Below are 21988 nucleotides of genomic sequence, written 5' to 3'. Positions count from 1 at the left end.
GATATATATATATATATATCTTAAACCGTGCCCGTGGGTGATGGACGCATAGAGTAATATTACTCTATGGTTGCCAGGTGGACGGCGGTGTGGTGCCTGTTATCACACTGTTATACACGGAACACAGTGCAGCCATAAATCATAATGCGGTTTAGTGCATAGACAATATGAACCACAGATATATAAAAACAGGGGGGTATAACTCTATACGGTGGGTCTGATATACACTTTTAAGACACGCGCCATACCAACGTAATATATGTCGCGTACAATTATAAATATTTGCGTGACGGGTCACTCTGTTTTTGCCGTTCCAGCACTCGGCAGTAATTTTGTTTACATCTAGTGACGCGTCATCGAGTATCGACATAACCACATAACGCAACGCCATAACGGTTTTACTAATTTTTCAAAACTGTTCCGTTTTAACGATTTTCAATTTAACTTGCTTTTGTTTTTAATTGTTAAATTAATAGTTTTGGTGAATAATTGTTACTGTTTCGCCATGCCGTCAAATAGTTGTGTTGTGATTGGTTGTGACACCAAATACACTGACAAAACTGTTCTTCGTCATAGGTTTCCAAAAGAAAAAAACACATTTGACGCTTGGGTGAAGAGATCAGGAAATAACAAATTATTAAATAAACCAATTGACATAGTTTATAAATCTTTTGTTATGTGTGATAAGCATTTTGAAGAAACTTGTAAAAGTCCTGGATTTAAAAAGTTGATTACTAATTCATTGCCAACTCTGAATTTACCAGGTAAATATATTATTTTAAGTTTATATAATATGTTGAAATTTTCAATATTTTGTAATATTTGTTTTTTTGTTTATATGTTCTATAGTGATATATGTTTTGTCAGCCTAAATGTTCTTACTTCTTAGTTATTCCTATAACTTAAGATAATAAGATATCTACGTATTGGGTGCATATAGCCAATACTTGACATCAGTTTTAATCAAACGGTTGAAATCAAGTATTGGTTGTATCAAAAAGTTTAAATTACATTTCTATGGTTTGACAATTTATCTAATCAATGAAAAATTATCCAACCATACGAAAAAAAAAACTTTTTTTGTACGTAAGTACAATTTTTGTCATGTATAAACACCGTCAACTGTAATATGGTGCAATTATGCATAAATATTATAAACACTAAAAAATGGTTTTGTTGATATTTTGCTTCACCTTAGTGAGTGAGTTTTTTTATTTATTTATTTTAAAATGTTTTGGAATATTGCATGCTATTACTAGTTTGTTTACATGTTATATAATAGCATTGATAATGAGTACCGTTTGCAATAACCATAATCAATAGAGAATGCCTTTAGTGACTGTAGTGCATGAGCATGAGTTGATTATTTAAAAAAAAAATGTAGTGCATGATATTTTGCTATTAAGTTTATTGTTGGTGTAAAAATGTACACTTGTTTCTTTTTATTTTGATATTGCAGCACATTATTAATTAAAGGTAAATTTGGATTTAGGTATAATTGAAGAAGACATGATTAATATAGTAGACAATCTTGAAGACTCTATGGCAATGAACATCAGTATTGATAAAAGTAAAAACTTTTTTTAATATTCAAATTATTGTTTTAGTTAAATTATCTAACACAATTTTTACTATCATTTTAGGTATAACTATGGCAGCATTTAGAGATCCTGAAGATTCTTATGCCATGGATATTAGTTTAGTTGGAATAAGTGAAAGTGAAATACCCAATTCAAATCCAAGTGTATCTGATACCATGGATATTAGTTTAGTTGGAATAAGTGAAAGTGAAATACCCAATTCAAATCCAAGTGTATCTGATGAACCTAGAAATGAAGGTAACTATAAATGGGTTGAATGTTTTTTTGTTTTATTATTAATCAAATTTTGATTTTAGTTATCAGTACAGATGTTTTATCGTGTCAATCTAAACAAATCAGAAAAAAAAACAAAGTTAAGGGTTTGTTGGTAGAGATGAACATGTGTAGAAAATCACAATTGACTCCAAGAAAAAGTCTTCTTTATGATGCTGTCAAAATCTATAGACAAAAAAATTTAGTTGTACACAAACGATACACAGAAACTAGAACTCGACTAAAAATGGCTGATAAATTTATAAATACTAATAAAAAGTCTTTATGTGGACTAAACCAGTTCACTAGACAATTTATTGAGTCTCAAATTAGAATGCAACCACAGAAGCCGCGTGGAAGACGTTTCACAGTAGATGATAAAGTGTTTGCCCTGTCTCTGTTCAAGCAGAGTGGAAAAGCGTATAAAACACTTTCAAAGGTCTTCGCTCTTCCTTCCCGGAAATCAATTATGGATTTATTGAATAAAATACCGTTTGATACAGGAATCAATAAAAGGATATTTGATCATTTGAAAACTGCAGTAAAGAAATTGAAAAATAAGCTAGATCGTTATTGTTCAGTCATTTTTGATGAAATCTCAATTTCTTCATCATTGCAATTTACTGAAAAAAATGGAAAAGTTATTGGATTTGAAGACCTAGGTAACAATAATTGTTTACCAAATTTTTCTGATAAAGCACTTGTTTTTATGGTGAGAGGAATCAGAAAAAAGTTTAAACAACCAGTTGCTTTTTATTTGACCAATAGCAGCATGAACAGTCTTAATTTATCAACTATACTTAAAGATGTTATTAAAGCAGTGCAGTCAACAGGCCTTACTGTAATTTCTACAGTTTGTGATCAAGCCCCATCCAATGTTGCTGCTATCAATCGGTTAATAAAAGAAACTAAAGATACTTCTAATCTTAAAGCAGTGGAAAAAAATGATACATTTGGTTTCCAAATTGGTGGTCAAGAAATAATTCCACTTTTTGATGTCCCACATTTGCTAAAAGGTCTGCGGAATAATCTTATAACTAAAGACTTAAATTTCACATATGAAAATAAACAGAGAAAAGCATCGTGGAAACATATTATTCAATTTTATGAATTTGATAAAGACCAAAGTACAGAGGGAGACCGTCTTGTACCTAAGCTTTCTGACTCTCATGTTTATCCAGAAAAAATTAAAAAAATGAAGGTATCAATTGCAGCCCAAGTCTTCAGTCAGCGTGTTGGAGCAATCATGAAGAGAATGGCCTTAATGACAAACAACTCTAACTTCACTGGTAAGCTATATATATATTTGTAACAAACCATTTAAAAACATGAAACAATATTATTTTCAACTTATGTTATTGCTTGAACAATTAATGTTATTTTTCATTTTATACAGTACTTATAGTTTTTATTAATTGTTATAGAATACAAAGGCATTGACTCTGGGGCAGAAGATACTGGCCAATTATGCCTATTTATTGACAACCTTTTTGACAGTGCCAACGGAAATGTGATCAAGCCTAGCCCAGGTAAAGAGCTTAGTAGTGCAGTAACATTAAATTCACCTCATTGGAAGTTTTGGCCAAAATGTCTTGATGTCCTAAGTACCATGAAGTATGAAACAAATAAATCAATTCCATCAGTTTCAAATTGGACAAGAACTATTAAAGGAATGCAGTTAATTTGTAAAAGACTATTGAAAGATGGTTTCAAGTATGTTTTACTTAGAAATTTCAACCAGGACCCTATTGAAAACTTTTTTGGTTCAATAAGAAGTCATGGAATACGAAATATTAACCCAACCCCTGCGAACTTCATTTCTTCTTTTAAAGCTCTTGTTATTAATAATTTTACATCTAATCATTCCGTTGGTGCAAACTGTGAAGACGACGACTGCGATGGAGTCTTAGATAATTTAAAAGAATTTTTATTCAATGAAATACCAATTGAATCTGTTGTTGAAGAAGCTGATTGTAATGACCAATTACAAACTACTTTAGTGTCAATGCCACCCAATAACGATAATATTATAACCTCTGGCAGTAGAGCTTATGTTAGTGGGTGGATTATTAAAAAAGTAAAGCAATTGACTAAAAATTGTTCTACCTGCATTTCAAAACTTTGTGCTACTTATCCTTTGGATGAACATTTTTTAATTCAAGAACGCCAATATTCACAATGTCACTTATTTTACCCGGATAAAGAAACAATAGATGTGTACAGTTTGATAATAAATCTGTTTAATTCTAATTTCCATAAGTATGTATATAAAAATAATGCATTTGGTGAATTGTATTCATTTGTGTTTCTCAGAATGTGCCTATCCAAAATTTAGTTTGCAGTGAACATGATTTATTTAAAATTTTTCTCAAAACAGCTTGTAAACTATTAATTTATTCCTATGTAAACCATATAAATCGTATTTTGAGTAAAGGAGAAAAAAACAACTGCACTTCTGATCCTATAAAACTTGCTGCTATTTCTTATCATGATAAATATTCAAAAAAAAAAAGGGTTTTGTTACGGCAAAATGTTAATTATGTATAGACAAAATTATTGCATTAATTTACCTTTAGCAAATACCTCTGTATTAAATTAATTGTATTTTATGATAACAATGACACAATGTAAAAAAATAGTAAATAATTAATTGTATTTTGAACTAATATTTTGATGTTTTTAATTAAATATTTACGTAGATATTATTATGTATAAATCTATAACCCTGACAAAAATTATGTTTGTACTTTGTAAATAATTGTATATATTCTAATATTTTATGACAAAAATTATGTTTGTACTATGTAAATAATTGTATACATTTTATGTTTTATGACTTAATAAATATTTATTGACATAATGAATTTAGTATATTATTTTATTTTATTTAGAATATTTGAAAATTTTATTCTTAATTTTTAAAATAATTTCGATAGCAATTATATCGATACAATAGTATAAATATCGATATTCTATCAGTAATATCGATGGTTGACAATCGATTGTTTAGTAATTAAGACAACCGTCGGGAGCGCTAGTATCGAACTTAGTATCAAAACGTTTCACGGGAGTCGCCTTTCTATTTAATCTCTTTTCTATGTATAAAAATATATAAAGTATTTTTATATATCTGTGATATGAACCCGGGGCTATCAAACATTCGTTAATCGTTATGTATTATATTTATTTTAGCCTTTGATAAGGAAAAATTCATTCATCTATAAGGTTAGGTACTGATAAAGTGATAACTGAATATGAAATATGAATACTACCTATAGGCTATAACTAAACCTAAAATTACTTAATAGTTAATACGTCTTATAGTTAGTAGATATTTATAATAAAAATTAAATTTATTATTTTTGTTATTTAAACTGTATCTGTGTTAATATATTTGGTAACTTGCCCATTTTTTGATATTGTAGTCTTGTTTATATTATTACTAAATAATAAATTTATAAAATCAATAGGTAACATTTGAAAATGGAAACAGACTATCAAAATGTTCAGAAAACTCAATTTTGTAACTATATGGTAAGTTGAACGTAAAAATCGATTGTTCCAACTACCTATGTCCATATGTTTATTATTATTTAAATACTGAAAACTGAACTATAATGAATTGTATAATATTATTGATAAATAGAAGTATGTATTATATTCTTATAAAAGAATGTCAATATTTAAGTCATTGTTTATTATATGGTTGTACATATTTTTATTTTAGCCAGAACGAGTGCAGACTGAGGGAAGGCGAAAACTTATGTCTTGGTTGAATCAGCAAATGAAAATTAATTTAATAGATGGTCGCATTTTGGTAGGAACATTTGTTTGTACTGATAAAGATGCTCATATAATACTTAGTACATGTTATGAATACTTTAACGAAAAAGGTGAGTTTCTTAATAAAACAAATTACATTATTTATGATGTTGAAAATTTTCATGAATGAAAAATAATCAATATATGTTTAGATTTAGATACTGGAGAATCTCGACTTTTAGGTTTAGTAATGATTCCTGGGCGTCATATTATTTCAATTCATACAGATGTACAGCAAACAAATGAACAACCTATAAGTTCATAAAATTTTGAAGAAACATGAAAGTACTAAATAAGTGCAATTATAATGTAATTGTTGTGCATACTTTGTTTACTTTTATTGTTGATATTTAAACAATTGAATAATATATAATATAAAAGTTCTAAAACATTGACACTTTTTGAAGGATAGATAAAAAAAAAATTAAAAATTCAGAAACTTCATGTAATAGATTATCTATCTTGTAATAAATATTGATCTTTTATACTATTTATATTTTATAATCAATTGCAATACATTAATTTTTGCTTGTTATAATCACCGATTTATAAAACTGTTTGTAGGAATCTAAAATTTAAAACCTAAGTTAAATTGTATGTTTGCGATGATAAATTGGTATTTTATTGGATATTATATTCTCTGTGTGAAGAATAATTGTCTTTCCTTTATAGCTTTAGATTACCAGAGCTGATTTTAATCATGAAATAATTTTAGATTGAAAATAAACATGTGACACTTAAGTGCAATCAATTTATTTGAGTTTCATAAGTATCTTTACTTTATTGTTAATTTTATTTTGTACTATTTTTTTTCAATTATCTATCATGTGTATAATGCATTTTATTATTATTAAATTTGTTAAGATAGTTTAACAAGTTTATAAATCGACTAGTTAATTTTAGGAACAAAAAAGTTCTTCTTTACATAGTGAATTAAAATGGCTTATAATCTAATGAGTATTACTACTTAGATGACTGTTAACAGACATGGGTGTTTTTACTCTGGATAAATCAATTTAATTACAGTATTCAGAATACTTGAAAGTTTGATTTAAAAAATACCTCTGTATTAAGGCAATAAAAGAATCCTTAGAGAATGGATATATTACAGTATTTTTATTACTGCATTACTCTAGTATCTGAACATTCATACAGTCATTTATTTTGCTGATAGTGTAGTTGTATGAAATCGTCCATAACATTAAATTATTAATAATATAAATAATATACATATAATTTAAAATTTTTTATTGAATTGTAAAACATGACTTGAAGTCTTGTATTGAATATTCAAAGCAATAACATTTAAAAAAAAAATTAAAGTATTAGGAAACCGAAATTGCCTTAATTTTTAGTTTGTTTTTTCTGCCGTTTTGAAAATTGTTGACGTATGACTTCTGAATGTACCAACTAAGTTTATTTTTCTATCAGAAAAGATATTGTTGAAGAAAATCAAAGCGTTTTTACTGCTCTTAAAGGTGATGACAGATTCAAAAATAAAACACACATCATTATAAATTCGATACATTCATCGCTCCGCACAAAATCTAAAATTATGATATTCAGTTGTAGTTTATTATATTTAAAAAAAATGATTATCATATTTAAATTCACGCGGTAATTTGAATGTTATCACCGACGTAGATATAGAATAAATAAATGCATGAAACCCATTTATGATGTGTGAAACTACGGAAACTACGGTGGCTTAACAATCATAAATCATAATAGTTGTCAGTTTGACATCGGATCTATACCTCCATAGGCTATGGCATTTTTTTTGTAGGCTCATGGCGCTCATCACTTTTTAAAATTTTACCATAATATGTTAATTTTATTCTGTGATGTTAAGTTATTCACCAATCACCACTCGGCACTCACTCAACTGGTCGCATAAATCAAAGCCTAATGATTGGAGAATTTAACATATAGGAAAAAGTGGGGATATGCAAACAAGATTCAAATGTTATATTTTACAATGGTTATTGGTTAATACCACTTCTACCTTATTATTATTAATATTATTACCACGGTTTAAGATATACCTATATATATTATATACCTGTATATCTAAAACCATGATTATTACCATAGACCTTATACTCTGGTATAACCACAGGTCTATGGATTATTACACATGATACAATATGTTGTTGCTGATAATGCTGATATACCTCAATGTTAAATTGTTAACTGTTAACGAGTTAAAAAGTAAAGACTATAAACACCAATGTGTAAAAATAAATAGTTGAATTCTTATTAAGTAATTACCTATTTCTTATACTTTATTTAACATTTTCAAATTAATATTTTAGGATTTAATTCAAGTATTACATTATATTGTTTAAGATAATAGGTATATCTTGTAAGTTATAAATGCGTTGTATTATATTCACAAACTTCTATGCTGCACACATAGGTACTAGGTAGTATAGGAACATTTGATGATATTTAAAAGCATTGACAATTGTTTTTGTTAGAATGAACTCTAAAGAGGAATTTTTATCCAAAACTGAACGGACTAAGTGTTGGTTGTCTCGTGATAATTTTTGGGAATGTTTGCGTTCCAACAATGATAAAGAAGACAAATGTACCGATCTCAGACTAACCTATGAATCATCTTGTCCAGTTCAATGGGTAAATCAATGTTCTAATACTTTAAAATGAAATTATTACTTTCATATTAATCATCAAATTTGGTTTGAGGTCATGGTTTTTTTAACTTCTAGTGAGGCAATAACTCCAAAAAATAACTAAGTTTATATACTGTTTTATTTTCAATTTCAGTACTTAACCAATTTATTTTTTAACTTATGATTTAATATTTAGCTAAAATAATATTTGCATACTTTAGATTTAGTTATTTAGGAAGGTACTATACCCTATTCAGTTTAAAAATGGCTCACTCTATGCTATATGTAAAAATTGCACATTGATTAGGGATCTACTTGCACTGCTGCTAATCTATAGTTTTCCATTAACAATTGGTACACGTAGAAATCGTACAATGATTCTCAACTTCATTTTTAGGACGGAGGAGTGGGTTGAGCTTATTCAGATCCTTACAACTAGCTATTCTATAACTGAATAGAGTAGAAACCTACCGGTGTATTCAATTAAATGTTAAAAATTTGAAAAAATAATATATTAATTGAATTACATTTTCAGGTAAAACACTTTGATAGAAAATATAACTATTTGAAGTTTAAAGAAAAAATGGAAAAAGATGGATATGAGCCTTTAAACGAAAAATAATATACTCAATTATGATGTTAGTTTAATTGGTAGGTAACATTAGTAGTTATTATAGTTTATTTGAAATTAATTTTACTATATTAATTTATTTATTGTTTAAACATTTTGTTTGTTATGTTGAAAAGTTAAATTTAGGCATGATTTAAATGTTGTACCTAATATAGTAATATGTAAGAATAACAAAAATTAAAAATTGCTTAAATAATAAATATTTATTGCAGTTGTTATTACCTATTTCAGTATTTTACTTTACATACCGTCCACCGATATGACTTAAATCAATTTTAACTTTCTTCTTGGTATTCTTAGCTTGACTTGAATAGTTATTCAAATTGTAATTTGAATATTATTTCAAGTAAATTATAGGTAACTTGTAACAAAATATGTGTTTTAAAAAGGTTGGCAAGTCGAAACTACTACTATACAATAGGTTTAGGGTGGGTCACTGTAATGGATCTGTTAGATTCAATGAGAATTCAAATATTCAATGATTTTGTCTAAATCACTGTAGTGTTGAACACAAAAAATAATTCGGCACAGTCCATAGTTATTATGTTTCGTGTTAATTATCACAAAAGCTATAAAACGTATTTTCATAGTGGTAGAATTAAATAATTGTATTAGTATTGTAATAATCTATGCTATTTTTCTTGTAAATAATATGATATATTTAAGCCAAAACCAAGTAATCTCATCTCACTTCGGTTGACAGTACTAAACTATTTCAATTTCACACCAAATGTATTAATGACTTTTGTTTCAATTTTTACTATTTAAAAAATTTTTTTTTCAGTTTTAACTGTAGTAATACTCTTTCAAATATGTTGTCCTCTCAAGAGTTACTTGACAAGTTTAGCGTGGAAGTATTTAAAAACAATTTTCAATACAATTATACTTCTATGACCGTAAGTATGTTGTAACAGGGTGATTTATTTTATGTATCATACATAACATACAAACAAGCTTATCCATTTTTTTATGATTAGAAGAACAGATTTTTAAATTCTTGAGATTTTTTTATTCTACTTAAGGAGTATTCTGTGGAGATATAAACTTATATTTTTAAAATTAGAACTCCTTGTCAATTGTAAAAGTCAGTGGGTAATTTTTCTGAAAAATGTAAATGAGCAGTTTTTGAGTTTTGTAACTGTGTTCTATTGTATGAATGGTCTATTATTAATGGGTTTTTAATGATATAGATGAAGGCTATGATAATTTAAAACTTAGCTATTAATTTTAATAATTTACAAAAATGCCCTAAGTATAATAGTTTCATTACCAATAAGTTAAGACGACTTAGTGTCTGGAAAATTTTAATAAAAATAAGTATAATAAACACTAGATCCATTATTAGTCTCATCTATTTTATAATTTTGTAAAACATTTGACATGCTTGTCATCCTGTATAATATTGTTAAATGTAGTACATTTTGAATTTTAAAACAGTAAAAAACTGTAGAAAATACGCTTAAAATAAAGCAATTATTAGCTCTAAACATCTTTTAAATATTATATATTATATGTCAGAGGTTTTCATACTTTTCATGGTATAACCCAATTTGGAAAATTCTCAAATTTTGACAACCCACAATCTTGTAATGACATTTTTTTTATTGATTATCACCGTTATTGCGATGACTTTTAGTCCAGTAGGGTAACAGTAACATGTCACTGCCAGACTGGTGCACTTGTAATTGTCGTGGATAATGATAATAAGTATGATAAAACTAAATTCAAACATCCAAAGTATATATTTTATAAGATTTAATCGCATGGAAATTTTGTATCATTTTTACTTTAGTTTATCCATATTATAATATCTTTTATATTTATATTTATATATTCTCAAATAACCTATAATATTAAATATCTAACATTTTTGAAGTATATAATATTCTAAACCATTATGTGACCCACCAAAAAATTGAACATAACCCACAGTTTGGAAACCTCTGTTATATAATATAATCTAAATTATTTAATATTTTAGTAGTTCATCATAATCATTAAACTGTTTAATTTCAATTTTATTTTAAAATGAAAAAAAAAATCACTAAAAAAAAAGCTGATTAAGATTTATTATAAACTGAATTTAAATAATATAAATATATACTCAAGTAAAAAGTATATATTTTAATGATCTTTAACATTTAGATAGAAAACATTTTAAAAGCTCAAAAGTTTAACACATTATAGTTTTATAAATTTTATTTTTAATTAACAATTATTTTGTTTAGTATTTACAATTGCAATAAATAAGATCAATCAAATTTTTCCACTATGTATTTTAATAATTATTTTACATAAAAGTATAAACTATCTATATTTTATTAATGCACAATAAATGTGTTCAAATCACATTTGAATCGATTTTGTCATAATTAAATTTATATTTACATCTGTTATATGATATTTTTAATTACTTTTCAGGAGTTAAATACTTATCTTCAAAAAAGTATTGATAGTGATGTAGACTGTTTCACAAAAAATCATAAATTCCAAGATATTTTTAAAAATATTCACTTTCGTTTAATAGACATAGTTGATTACAAAAAACATGCATCAGACTATCAAAGTTCTCTTCCTGAAATTTTATATCGAACATTTTATTTAGTTAATCAATGTTTAACAAATCAACAATCTAATAATGAAGAAACAAATAAATGGACTTTACCTATGAAATTAGATGAATCAGATATTAGTGGTTCTAATATTACATATTTTACAAGTCTTGGAAAAGAATTTAAATTACCATCAGATAAGTATGATCGATATTGTTTGCTTATTCATGTTGGTGCTGTTAAATGCTTTCAATTTGAAAAACAATTAAATTATATAAATAATTCAATTGAAAATATTTGTGATTTTTGCTTCCATAATAATGAAATAAATTTAGAAGCTTTAAAATACTTAACGGAATGTATGACAGTTATAACAAAAGATCAGTGGAAAAAGTCATCAAAATGTATTTATAAGGTCCTAATGGGTCAAATTAATCATTATTTACCATCAATCCATGATCAATGTATTTTACTTTTGAACAAATGTTTAGACCTTGAAGATTTAGATTATATAATTAATATAGTAATGATAGAAATATCATGGTCTTTGAGAACTAAATTTTATATGTTGACTGTTATTGCATCAAAATACGGTGCCAAAAAGGTATATAATATTTTCTAGCTCATAAGTTCAAATATATTATTGGTTTATTACCTATTATTATAATTTTAGATTTTAGAGAAGTATGATATTTTATCAATTTCAATGTGGAAATGCTTAGATGAACCATACTTGATGTCCCCTTGTATGGATCTATATAAAACATTCATTAAAGATTTAAGTGAAGATGATTTTAGTACTTTAGTAATGCAGCCAATTATTAATTATCTGACTAATAACAATATTAATTCTGAGTAAGTATTATAATTTTTTGTTGAAATTTTAAATGTAATTTATGTCAATATTTTGTATAGACATATATTTAAACAACTACAATAAAATTAAGTGCCACTAGTGGGTGGCTTCTTATTAAGTACTCATATTATTTATTGTCCTTATCATATATGCTTATTGTGCATCAATTGTACAGATTGTATATATTATTGTGAAAAAAAAGTATTTACTATTAATATTTTTTGGAAAATAATAAAAATTGTTAAATGATAATTCATTGATACTTTTTTACACATACATTTCAAATTAAAAATGTATATGGCTTTATACATTCTTTTATTTCCAAAATCATAATATCAAATCTTGTGTGGTATCTCATACTATATTTTCTATCATTAATTGTTAAAATTGAAAATGTTAAGAATTTTTAACTATGATAAAAATAATAAATAATAAATAATTTAAATCATATTGTTATCTTTATAGTTAATTCTATACAAATTTTAACATGTAATGCGTGCAAATTTTGTGTCTTTTTAACTGATTAACTGTTATTATAATTTCTAAACTGTAAATTATTAGCATTAATATTGTTTTGAAATTAGTAAGAAATTTAAAAATTTAATTTTTCAGGTTAACAAGGTATAATTTTGTGACTTACCTATTACCTCTATTGAAAACCAAACATATGGACAGTTTATTGATGTTATATGAAAAAATTAAAATTTATAAAATATGTAATATGAAATCTGATTTATATCTTCAAATACATGTATTAAAAATGGTTTATAATACTGAAGTAGAAAATGTTCAAGAAATACTTGATTTATCTTTGAATTCTGGTGATGCTAAAATAAGATCTGTAGCATTCACTATTTTGTGTTCTTCAAAGTTATCAACCAATATATTGGATTTTATTTACAATTTTATTGTTGATAATATAAACAGCGATTGTTCAACTCTCAGGACAGAACTTGTTTCTGGATTAAAAAATATTTTATACAAGTCTAAGAAACTTAATACATCTATACTCACATTTTTAAACAGATTGCATGTATTCATCTTATCAAATCTAGTTCCTGGTTCAAATTATCAAAGAAAAATTACATCATTGAAAATATATTCGGTTATACTTAAGTATGAAAACAAAAATTATGTTTCATATTCATGTAGACATTTACTTTTTATAAATTTATTAGATTCTGAAGATATTAGAAAAATATGTAGTGAAATATTAGTGTCATATTTTAGTGTTGTAAAAGAAGACAAAATATATTTAAATAATTGGATGAAACTTGGTATAAACTTATGTTATGATCCTTTATTTTATAAAAATGAAAGTGGTTCAACTATAATATATACTGTAACTACATTAGCTTACAAATCTAGACTTAAAATTGATATATTCAACATAAACAATTCGTCTGTGTCTGCATACATATTAGATTTAGCAAAAAAACAAGAAAAACAACTAAAAGATAATTTTGTTAGCAATGTGACACATGGCACACTTTATGGTTTATTAGATGCTCTAAATAATTTGTCATTTGAAAAAAATTCTCCGGAAAAAAACAAGTTAAATGAATCACAGATTGAGTTGATGTTAAATTTGATTGAAGACAATTTGAATTTAATGCTTGACACATTATCTTCTAAAATGGATGAAGAAGGTATATTTCTTATATATACATTTTTAATATCATTATTTTTATTATTGGAAACTTATTATTCAGGTAAACCTGAGGCACCATCTTTTGCTCAGATGGATGTAGCATTAAGTAGTTTACGTACATCAAATCAAGAAAATATTCAAACACCAACGAATCAATTTCTTTTAAACTTCATTTGGATAAATATTAAAGTATAAATATATCATACATTTACAACAATTATTTTATTCCTTAAATATTAAATAATTTGTACAGATTTGTTGTGATGTTGCGAGCAAATATGCAGTTATGTTGGCGATTGGTGATGTTTCAAATAAACTGAATAAAAATACTCAAATAAAAAGATGTGCGGATATAATAGCAGACGTGTTAATTAGGTGTAGACATAAAGGTGCTATGGAAGCTACTTGCAAATCACTGGGGATAATAATTAAACATTGGAAAGAGTCACTAAATTGGTGTCAAAATATGTTGACTGACCATATTAATTGTATGAAACCAGAAGATGAGATATCAAGAAGATCAGCTGGAGTACGATACCTTATACATGCAATTGTATCAAATAATAAAGTGAGTTTTTATAAACATTATATAAATTGTAGACTCTGATTCCATTTAAAATAAGGTTTTGTACTTTTGTAGTTAAGTCTAAAATAAAATTTTTAATTGTGTTAGATTTTTAGTTTCAGTATGACCTACTTATGAGAAATTTTCAAACTTTTGACTGATAATTATCAATTTTTATAAAAAAAAAAAATGCTAATTTAAACATATGGTGAAAATTTAAAATATTTACAGTTACTCATTTTGGAGTTAAGTACAATATAGTATATACTATAAAGTATTAACAAAATATCACAGGCTTAATGAAACAAAATAAAACCGGATAGTTTGCTATAAATGATTTTATCCCTTATAATTGTCATTGAATAATTATTGTAACTGATACAATTAAATAAATAAAAATTAAACTCAATGATAAATCATTGTATAAAATAAGGGAAATATAGCTGTGGTATATAAGTAATAAGTGCAGGGCTGGGCTGATCAATAGCTGCACTCCTTGTAAAATAAAAATTTACGCCCTCTCCCTAGATTTTCAAATTTAATTATATCAAATTTTGCGCCCCTCGGCCCGGCCCTGAATAAGTGTATTTCAAACTTCTATGATTAATAATTTTTGAATAAAAACAAAATAATACAATTTTATTGAAGATACATTTTTGTAATTATTTAACTATATATTTGAATATCTGATTTTTAACATTGAATAAATTTTTTTTTTTAACACTTATAACAAAAATTGTAATGTATTCTTGATATTTTTTAATTTATGTTATTATAACTTTCAAAAAATGTTGTATTAAATTTTCAAATTTATTATAACCCAAAAAAATGTATTATTATAAATGTTAATTGATAACAAAAAACTGTAATATAAAATTAGAACATTTTAAATATCTATGATTACTCAATAAATTTTTAAAAATTATAATATGACTAGAAAATGCTAGTATAATCATATGGTAGACATTTCAAGTCTACTGATATTTCTTTGTAAAAACAAAAAAATCAAAACATTTTGTTGAAAACAAGAGTTACAAAAATATTTCCGTTATAGACACTTATAGCAAGAAATCAAATAATAAACTGAATACTTTGAGAGATTGTAATAAATAGTTAAAAAGGCGTGTATACCAACACCATTTCATAGTTGTTCATGACTATTTTTTAGGTAACTAAATTCTGCTTAGTTACTCTTCAAACACAATAATTGGTTGTTTCGATTAAAAAATTAAATAAATAATATTTCTATCATCTTAAACTTTTAAAAATTTATTTTATTATAATACACCTATTTATTATATACGTGTATTTTTAAAATTTTAGAACACTGTTAGAGATTGTGTTGAGCAATTATACAATATAGCAAAAGAAAATGTGTGTGTTGGTATTGATACTATTGTTGATTTACCCCAAGCAAGAGCCCAACATCTATTAACTGCAATTTTTTCGAACGCGTCAATTTCTACAAGTATTTTATATTGTTTTATGGAAGATATGATCATGCTTTGTATCGATAAACTCAATTCTTCTCTTTGGACAATCAGGTGAGTTGAATGTTATTGAATAAATTCAGAGAATGTTATACTAACATTTTGAAGACTCTAAAATTTTAAATTTTAAAATGCTCATACCTTGATATAAGATTAAAATATAAAAAACAAAAACTTACAATGTGCTTTAGATACCTAGGTATCTTAGACTTCGCTTGTTATTTAATAATAGGTCAATTTACTCTAATATTAAAAATAATAAGAGTTAAATGAATAAATTTGATATGTTATGTGTAGGTAAGGTGGTGGCAGGTAAGTAGACAACATTTGTGGGTATAATGTTCTCTTAAGAGGACGACAAGCCCACATTTGTTGTCTCAGTCTTTTAAGTGTGTTTTATACCAAATTTATGATCAGCAGTTCACATTTTATTTCGTTAGTTTAAAAATTAGAGTGAAAAAAAACACCTATTATGAAACAAGATGGTATGAACATTAAACTGAGTTTTTGTTGGAAGTTATTTTTACGAAAATTCAGTTTTTAAGTGTGTTATGAGCATTTATAAGACTGATATAAATTTATTATAAGGGCATAACTCTCTTAAACACTGAATAATCTAAAACAATCTCCAACAAAACACAGATGATGTTCTTTCCATCAAGTTTCATAATAGGTTTATTCATTCTAATTTTTAAGTTTATAGAATAAAACGTGAACTGAGTGTAAATTTGTCATGTTATGCGTTTGTAAGACTGATACAACAAATGGTGGGTGTGGCACGGCGTCCTCTCAAGTCTTTGATAAAATGTTTGAAATTATTGGTTTATATTAATTTTTTTCAAGGAATGCTGCTCTTCAGTTTTTCAGTTCACTCCAAGTGAGATTGATTGGTCAAAATCGTTTAAACAATGATTGTTGGTTATCTCATTTACCACTAGAGCCATTACTATATCATTTTCCACGATTGATGCAACGTTTACAATCTTTATGGTTACAAACAAACTGTAAACTTTCAAGTCAAGCTCGATTAATCCCATTCATGTCTCTATTGAAGGGTGCAAAAATACAGTCATGGAGTTTGTTACCATTAAACCATCAACAATTTTTAAAAAGTCTTCGATGTAATTTGTGGTCTATTGGTTTTGGTATTGAAATATATACTGTAAGAAACATGGCAGCTCAAGCTTACGCCAACACAATACAAGTAAATGAAATATCATCAACTCTGAATAACATTAGTTATGAAATAATAAAATGTGATGGAAGAATTAATTTTACAGAATTTAAAGGTTTTAATTATTTGCACGGGTTGATGTCAGTGTATAAATGTTTGAAAGATGTTTATTATATGGAATTTAACCAAGAATATGAGGTTTTTAAAATAGCACATGAATATTTACCACCATTATGTAAATCAATATATGTATCAATAAACTGTGAAGTAATAGATCCACTTCCTTCAAATTCATCGATTGAATACATTCATGTTAAACAATTAATGATAAAAAATTACATCTCACAACAAATCACATCAAACTTTTCAGACTTTAAAGAATTTTTTAGGAACGCTGATAAGCACACAACTTTAAGCTTTTTTAGATGCCTTAGAGATTGTAACACAGGATACGAAAATGGCGTACATTTAATAAGTAAATTAACCGATTTACTTAGATGGGAAGTTGACGACAAGGACATATTAAAAGAAATTATTCTGAACATTGAAGTGCTTTTATATGTAAGACATGAAGATATTAGACTTGAGTTAGAACTTTCTGATACTCGGTTTTCTGAAATATTACAAACATGTTTATTATGTTCAGAAAAAGATTTTATCGCTATGCTACCAGTTCTCACCTGGTTATGTCCTAGAAAAGTTTATACAACATTTTTGCCGATTGTGCTTAAATTCATCGATTGTGACTCTTATGACTCTATTGATAGATGTAGTTCATCAAAATCTCTATTTTATTGTAAATACACGAAGAATGATGCCAGACTGTGGTTTGCAGTTGTTGAGTTATTGCAAGATGAAGACACTAATGTACGAGTTGAGGCGACAAGGTTTATGAGTCACATAACTGAAAAAAAAGCTTACTTACTAAATCCTTATATGTGTTTAAGGAAAATGTTTGAGATTGACATAGTATCTTCTATAATAAGCCCAAGGGTTGCATTTACCTGTTTTTGGGACCAGTTATCTAAAATTAAAGTACGCACTAAATTTGATGAAACAATAAATCCATTCTTTAATGAACAGTCTAATGTTTATCAAGAACATTCAAATATCATGAAATTGGCTTTTGAAGGTCTCAAATCTTTGATTAAGTTAAATGATCATCTTGATTATTATAAAGAAGAAGTAAAAAAATGTCTTGGTACTTTAAAAAATGAATGTGAATTTAAACATACATTAATTGATGAAGATTTAATGATTTTAGACACATATTCGAGTGTACATTACCAGCAATTATACTATAAAAGAGAAATTTTAGTTTTATTGGATTTCAAAGATTATTTAAGTATGTTTTTTCCAATACTGAAGTTTATTGATTTATCTATTAAACTCTCTAATGCTTAAGACAATGTTAAAATTAGTGTTCGGTAGGTCTTAGGTTATTGATTTAATAATGCTGTGTATTAAATATTAATTATTACATTTTTTTCCAACTGTATAAACTACTGAAATTTATTAACATGGGCCTTAATGTACATAAGTGCATTTAATTAAATATTATGTTATAATTCTATTCTTAAAATGTTTTAGCTGTATGGTTTTTTTTATTTTCTAATTTCAACTGTAAGTTATGTCACAACTATGTATGTATGACTATAATATTTCCCATTGGAAATAAAAAATTCATAAATTTAATTTAAAAGTAATGGTTTTAATTTTTATTTATTTTATCATTTGATACTGACTACGTTTTGAATTGAATGATAATCATATCAACTGCAGATTTGTTTTTTTTTCAAAAATTAGTATTAAAAGCAATAATACTGTTTGTTTAAAGTATATTATACAGTCAATAAATGAATATATTTTAATTACAAATAACTTATCTATCTAATGGTTAATAAATGGCAGATCTACATTGATTGAGGATAATAAAAATTTAAAAAAAAAATCCAGTGTTAAGTCAAGTATATTATATTCAATATGACAGAAAAAGGTATTAATTTACTAAGTAATACATGATACATACGTAAAAATCTTATTTATTTATTGATACCAAGATCATTAATGTATACATACAAGTAATAACTGTACTTTAAAGTAACAGTGCAAGTTAAATAGAAATATATAATCAATAATTATGTAATATTATTGACATTTTATTTTTATTTTGTAATAATAAATATTTTAATAACAATTTTAAAAAGGCAAAAAATGTAAACAGATCAGCAAACATATGATTTTGTATACTTTTATTGTAAATTAAATATAATATAGATAGATACTGTCAGCCTGTATTTGAATTTTAGGCATCCAGTTATGAAGTTTGGTATATGGTTAATAAATTTGTCCATAGTAATTTAAACAATACTTTTATACAGTTGAACTAACCATGAATAGGTGTGCATTAAATTTGGAAAGTTCAAACACTTGACTAGACTGTTAATTTTCGTCTTTATTTGAATATTATTGGCACAATTTAATTAATACTAAAACAAAATATTTAAGCTTTTATTAGAGAATTGTTAAATGAATAATGTTATTCAATTAAATTTAAATTGGCTTTCATAGTTTAAACATCATAAATAAAACATGACAAATCAAATTTCTAGTAAGTTAGAAAAAATAAATTTATTCTCATTTATTTTTCTATTTAACATTTATAAATAAAATAAAAATAATAAATATAGTACAAAGATCAACAAAACAAAAAAAAAAAAAAAAAAAAAAAAATGAAAAACTATATTACGTTCTTTTTTAAATTATCCAGTGGCAACTGAAATATTAATTAATAATTAAACATAGAGATGTACTTTTCTGCTCAATAAGTATTTATCAGAACAGAAATATTCAATGATACAACTTTTAATTTACAATTTTTCGTTTAAAAAAAAAATATATATAATAATAATACATACATACATACATACATATAGCCTTGATAAAACTAATTAAGAATATAACAATAATTATTTATTTGTATAATACATTATGTGTATGCTTGTTTTTATATGAATCAATAATAAATATGTTTATTTGTGTTTGTATGTAGCATTCAGGCTTGAGAAAGATGGAAGGTGCCATGTTTAAAAAAAAAAAAGCTATAATTATGATAAAAAATGTTCTGTGACATGAATTAATAGCGTATCAAAATGGTGGAAGATTTATAAAAAAAAATTTAATATTCAAGGCAGATGAGATTATAAATTAATATAAACTAGAATTATTATTTTTTACTGTAACAGACTGGAGTTGGATAAAACTTACAATTTAAACATCAACAACCATTTTTTTGTGTATATCTGTATTGCCAACAACAGAGCAGAACTCTTCAAAATTAATCTTGCCATCTTCATCTTTGTCTGCAAACAATATAGTTTTATCCACAATTTGCTGAAGCTGAGTATCTTTTAAATTATTTCCAACCATCATTTTCAAAACCTAAAGATAAAAATAAAACGTAACAGCTAATTAATTATTAAGACAACCAAGAACTTCTAACTAATTAAAAAGGTAGTAGTTTTACACAAATGGAGGTAATTAAACTCAATAATTATATAGGTACATACTTGGAATAATTCACCATTTGATATATATCCGTCATTATCCATATCATAGATTCGAAAAGCAAACCGTAACTTAGATTCCTTGTCTCCTTTAACACTGAATTGAGAAACTCCTTGAATAAATTCTATAAAAAAATATAAATTGTTAAAACAAAATACCTAGACACAGACAGTAATACCGAAATCCATGTAGACATAACCATTACCTTTGAAGTCAACTTCACCATTGCCATCTTCATCGAATATGTCTATAACTCTTTGTACAAGTGGGTTCTGTTGAAGCTCGGGCAAAGATAAAAATTCGTCCAAACTCAAAGCACCGGAGTTGTCCAAATCAAGTTTGCGGAACCGTTTGCCCAAACGTCTGATTTCATCGGCATCGACTGACAAGAATAAAATAAGAAACATATTAGTCCCACACAATGGTTTGGGTACGAAAACAGAAATACGTGTAGGTACTTACAGTTTGAGCACAGCTCCATCGGAAGCGAGTTTTCGTTCCCCTGGAAATCATTATAAGACACATTTAGTTTATGGTCCGATACTCAAGCACAATTTTTACATACCATGGTCGGAGGTGAAATACGGTGGAGATATTGAACTGAAATACAGTTATAGTAGCAGACGACAATAATGGGTGGCCGCAATACGAAATGATTAGAGATTTCTGTTTCGGTCGCGTATAATGTCTAAACGTCGTATGTGTATTGGATTTGTATAGAGTAAGGGAGCGCGAGAGCGTAATACAGTAATACTAAATGATAAATACCTATAATAATGTGTGTGTGTATAATGTGTATGTGTGTGGGTGAAGTGTTGACCGGGGAAGTGGGGAGAGCTATTATTTTTCGTTACCACTGGGCCCTGGGGAGTCTCGAACCACCGCCCTCAATCCACGGTATATATTCCTACCTATATAATAATAAATAAGCATAGCTGATAGTATCAAGCAACAAAAATATCGATTTAGATAACATACGAAAACAGCTGTAGCAACGACTTCGTGCCCCGCTCGTTGACGTGCCTTGGTGATCGCCACTATAATAATTATAGTCGGCTACCCTGGCTAAGGCCCTACCCTGGCCCAAGACGATGATAAATTGATAACACAGCTGCTGGTCACAGAGACACAGAAACCTGAAACAGAATACAATCTGATAATTCTGATAATATTGTACATTAATTCTGTCGCCAC

At 26.4% G+C, this 21988-nt stretch overlaps 4 protein-coding genes across 7 annotated transcripts; 3 read left to right on the top strand and 1 right to left on the bottom strand.

The window, feature by feature from the left end:
• Window positions 1–5097: 5097 nt before the first annotated feature.
• Window positions 5098–6426, top strand: Sbat (LSMD1 domain-containing protein Sbat). Its single transcript, XM_089219259.1, has 4 exons — window positions 5098–5250; window positions 5324–5387; window positions 5581–5746; window positions 5828–6426. The coding sequence occupies exons 2-4, from the start codon at window positions 5337–5339 to the stop codon at window positions 5938–5940; spliced, it is 330 nt and encodes a 109-aa protein (XP_089075385.1). The 5' UTR covers window positions 5098–5250; window positions 5324–5336; the 3' UTR covers window positions 5941–6426.
• Window positions 6427–7860: 1434 nt separating this feature from the next.
• LOC149058136 (cytochrome c oxidase assembly factor 6 homolog) lies at window positions 7861–9141 on the top strand. 3 transcript variants are annotated; one of them, XM_089219260.1, is made up of 3 exons: window positions 7861–8101; window positions 8156–8312; window positions 8844–9141. In XM_089219260.1, exons 1-3 carry the CDS (start codon window positions 8052–8054, stop codon window positions 8928–8930), a joined length of 294 nt encoding a protein of 97 aa, XP_089075386.1. In that variant the 5' UTR covers window positions 7861–8051; the 3' UTR covers window positions 8931–9141. The 3 variants fall into 3 exon arrangements, with proteins under 3 accessions (XP_089075386.1, XP_089075388.1, XP_089075387.1); XM_089219262.1 differs by having other exon boundaries at window positions 7861–8040; window positions 8844–8959; XM_089219261.1 differs by having other exon boundaries at window positions 7867–8094; window positions 8844–8959.
• Window positions 9142–9728: 587 nt separating this feature from the next.
• LOC107163942 (uncharacterized) lies at window positions 9729–18933 on the top strand. The gene is given in 9 exon segments (XM_089219252.1): window positions 9729–9835; window positions 11361–12095; window positions 12165–12346; window positions 12960–13996; window positions 14060–14187; window positions 14252–14566; window positions 15887–16107; window positions 16897–18620; window positions 18623–18933. Coding segments are annotated over 9 exon segments (4446 nt in total). The 5' UTR covers window positions 9729–9751; the 3' UTR covers window positions 18643–18933.
• Window positions 18934–19178: 245 nt separating this feature from the next.
• Window positions 19179–21911, bottom strand: LOC107163945 (calcineurin subunit B type 2). 2 transcript variants are annotated; one of them, XM_015511593.2, is made up of 7 exons: window positions 21773–21911; window positions 21360–21705; window positions 21257–21296; window positions 21000–21176; window positions 20797–20918; window positions 20495–20668; window positions 19179–19716 (listed from the first exon to the last, which is right to left on the bottom strand). In XM_015511593.2, exons 2-6 carry the CDS (start codon window positions 21360–21362, stop codon window positions 20498–20500), a joined length of 513 nt encoding a protein of 170 aa, XP_015367079.1. In that variant the 5' UTR covers window positions 21363–21705; window positions 21773–21911; the 3' UTR covers window positions 19179–19716; window positions 20495–20497. The 2 variants fall into 2 exon arrangements, with proteins under 2 accessions (XP_015367079.1, XP_089075384.1); XM_089219258.1 differs by lacking the exon at window positions 19179–19716 and having other exon boundaries at window positions 20259–20668.
• Between the last annotated feature and the right edge of the window lie 77 nt (window positions 21912–21988).

Source organism: Diuraphis noxia, unplaced genomic scaffold (assembly GCF_037042655.1).
Source record: "Diuraphis noxia isolate RWA-SAM2 unplaced genomic scaffold, SU_Dnox_SAM2 contig0002, whole genome shotgun sequence".
In the NCBI taxonomy this organism is placed as follows: domain Eukaryota; kingdom Metazoa; phylum Arthropoda; class Insecta; order Hemiptera; family Aphididae; genus Diuraphis; species Diuraphis noxia.
Note: the sequence above shows the minus strand (reverse complement) of the source record. Positions and strands in the feature narration are given on the sequence as shown.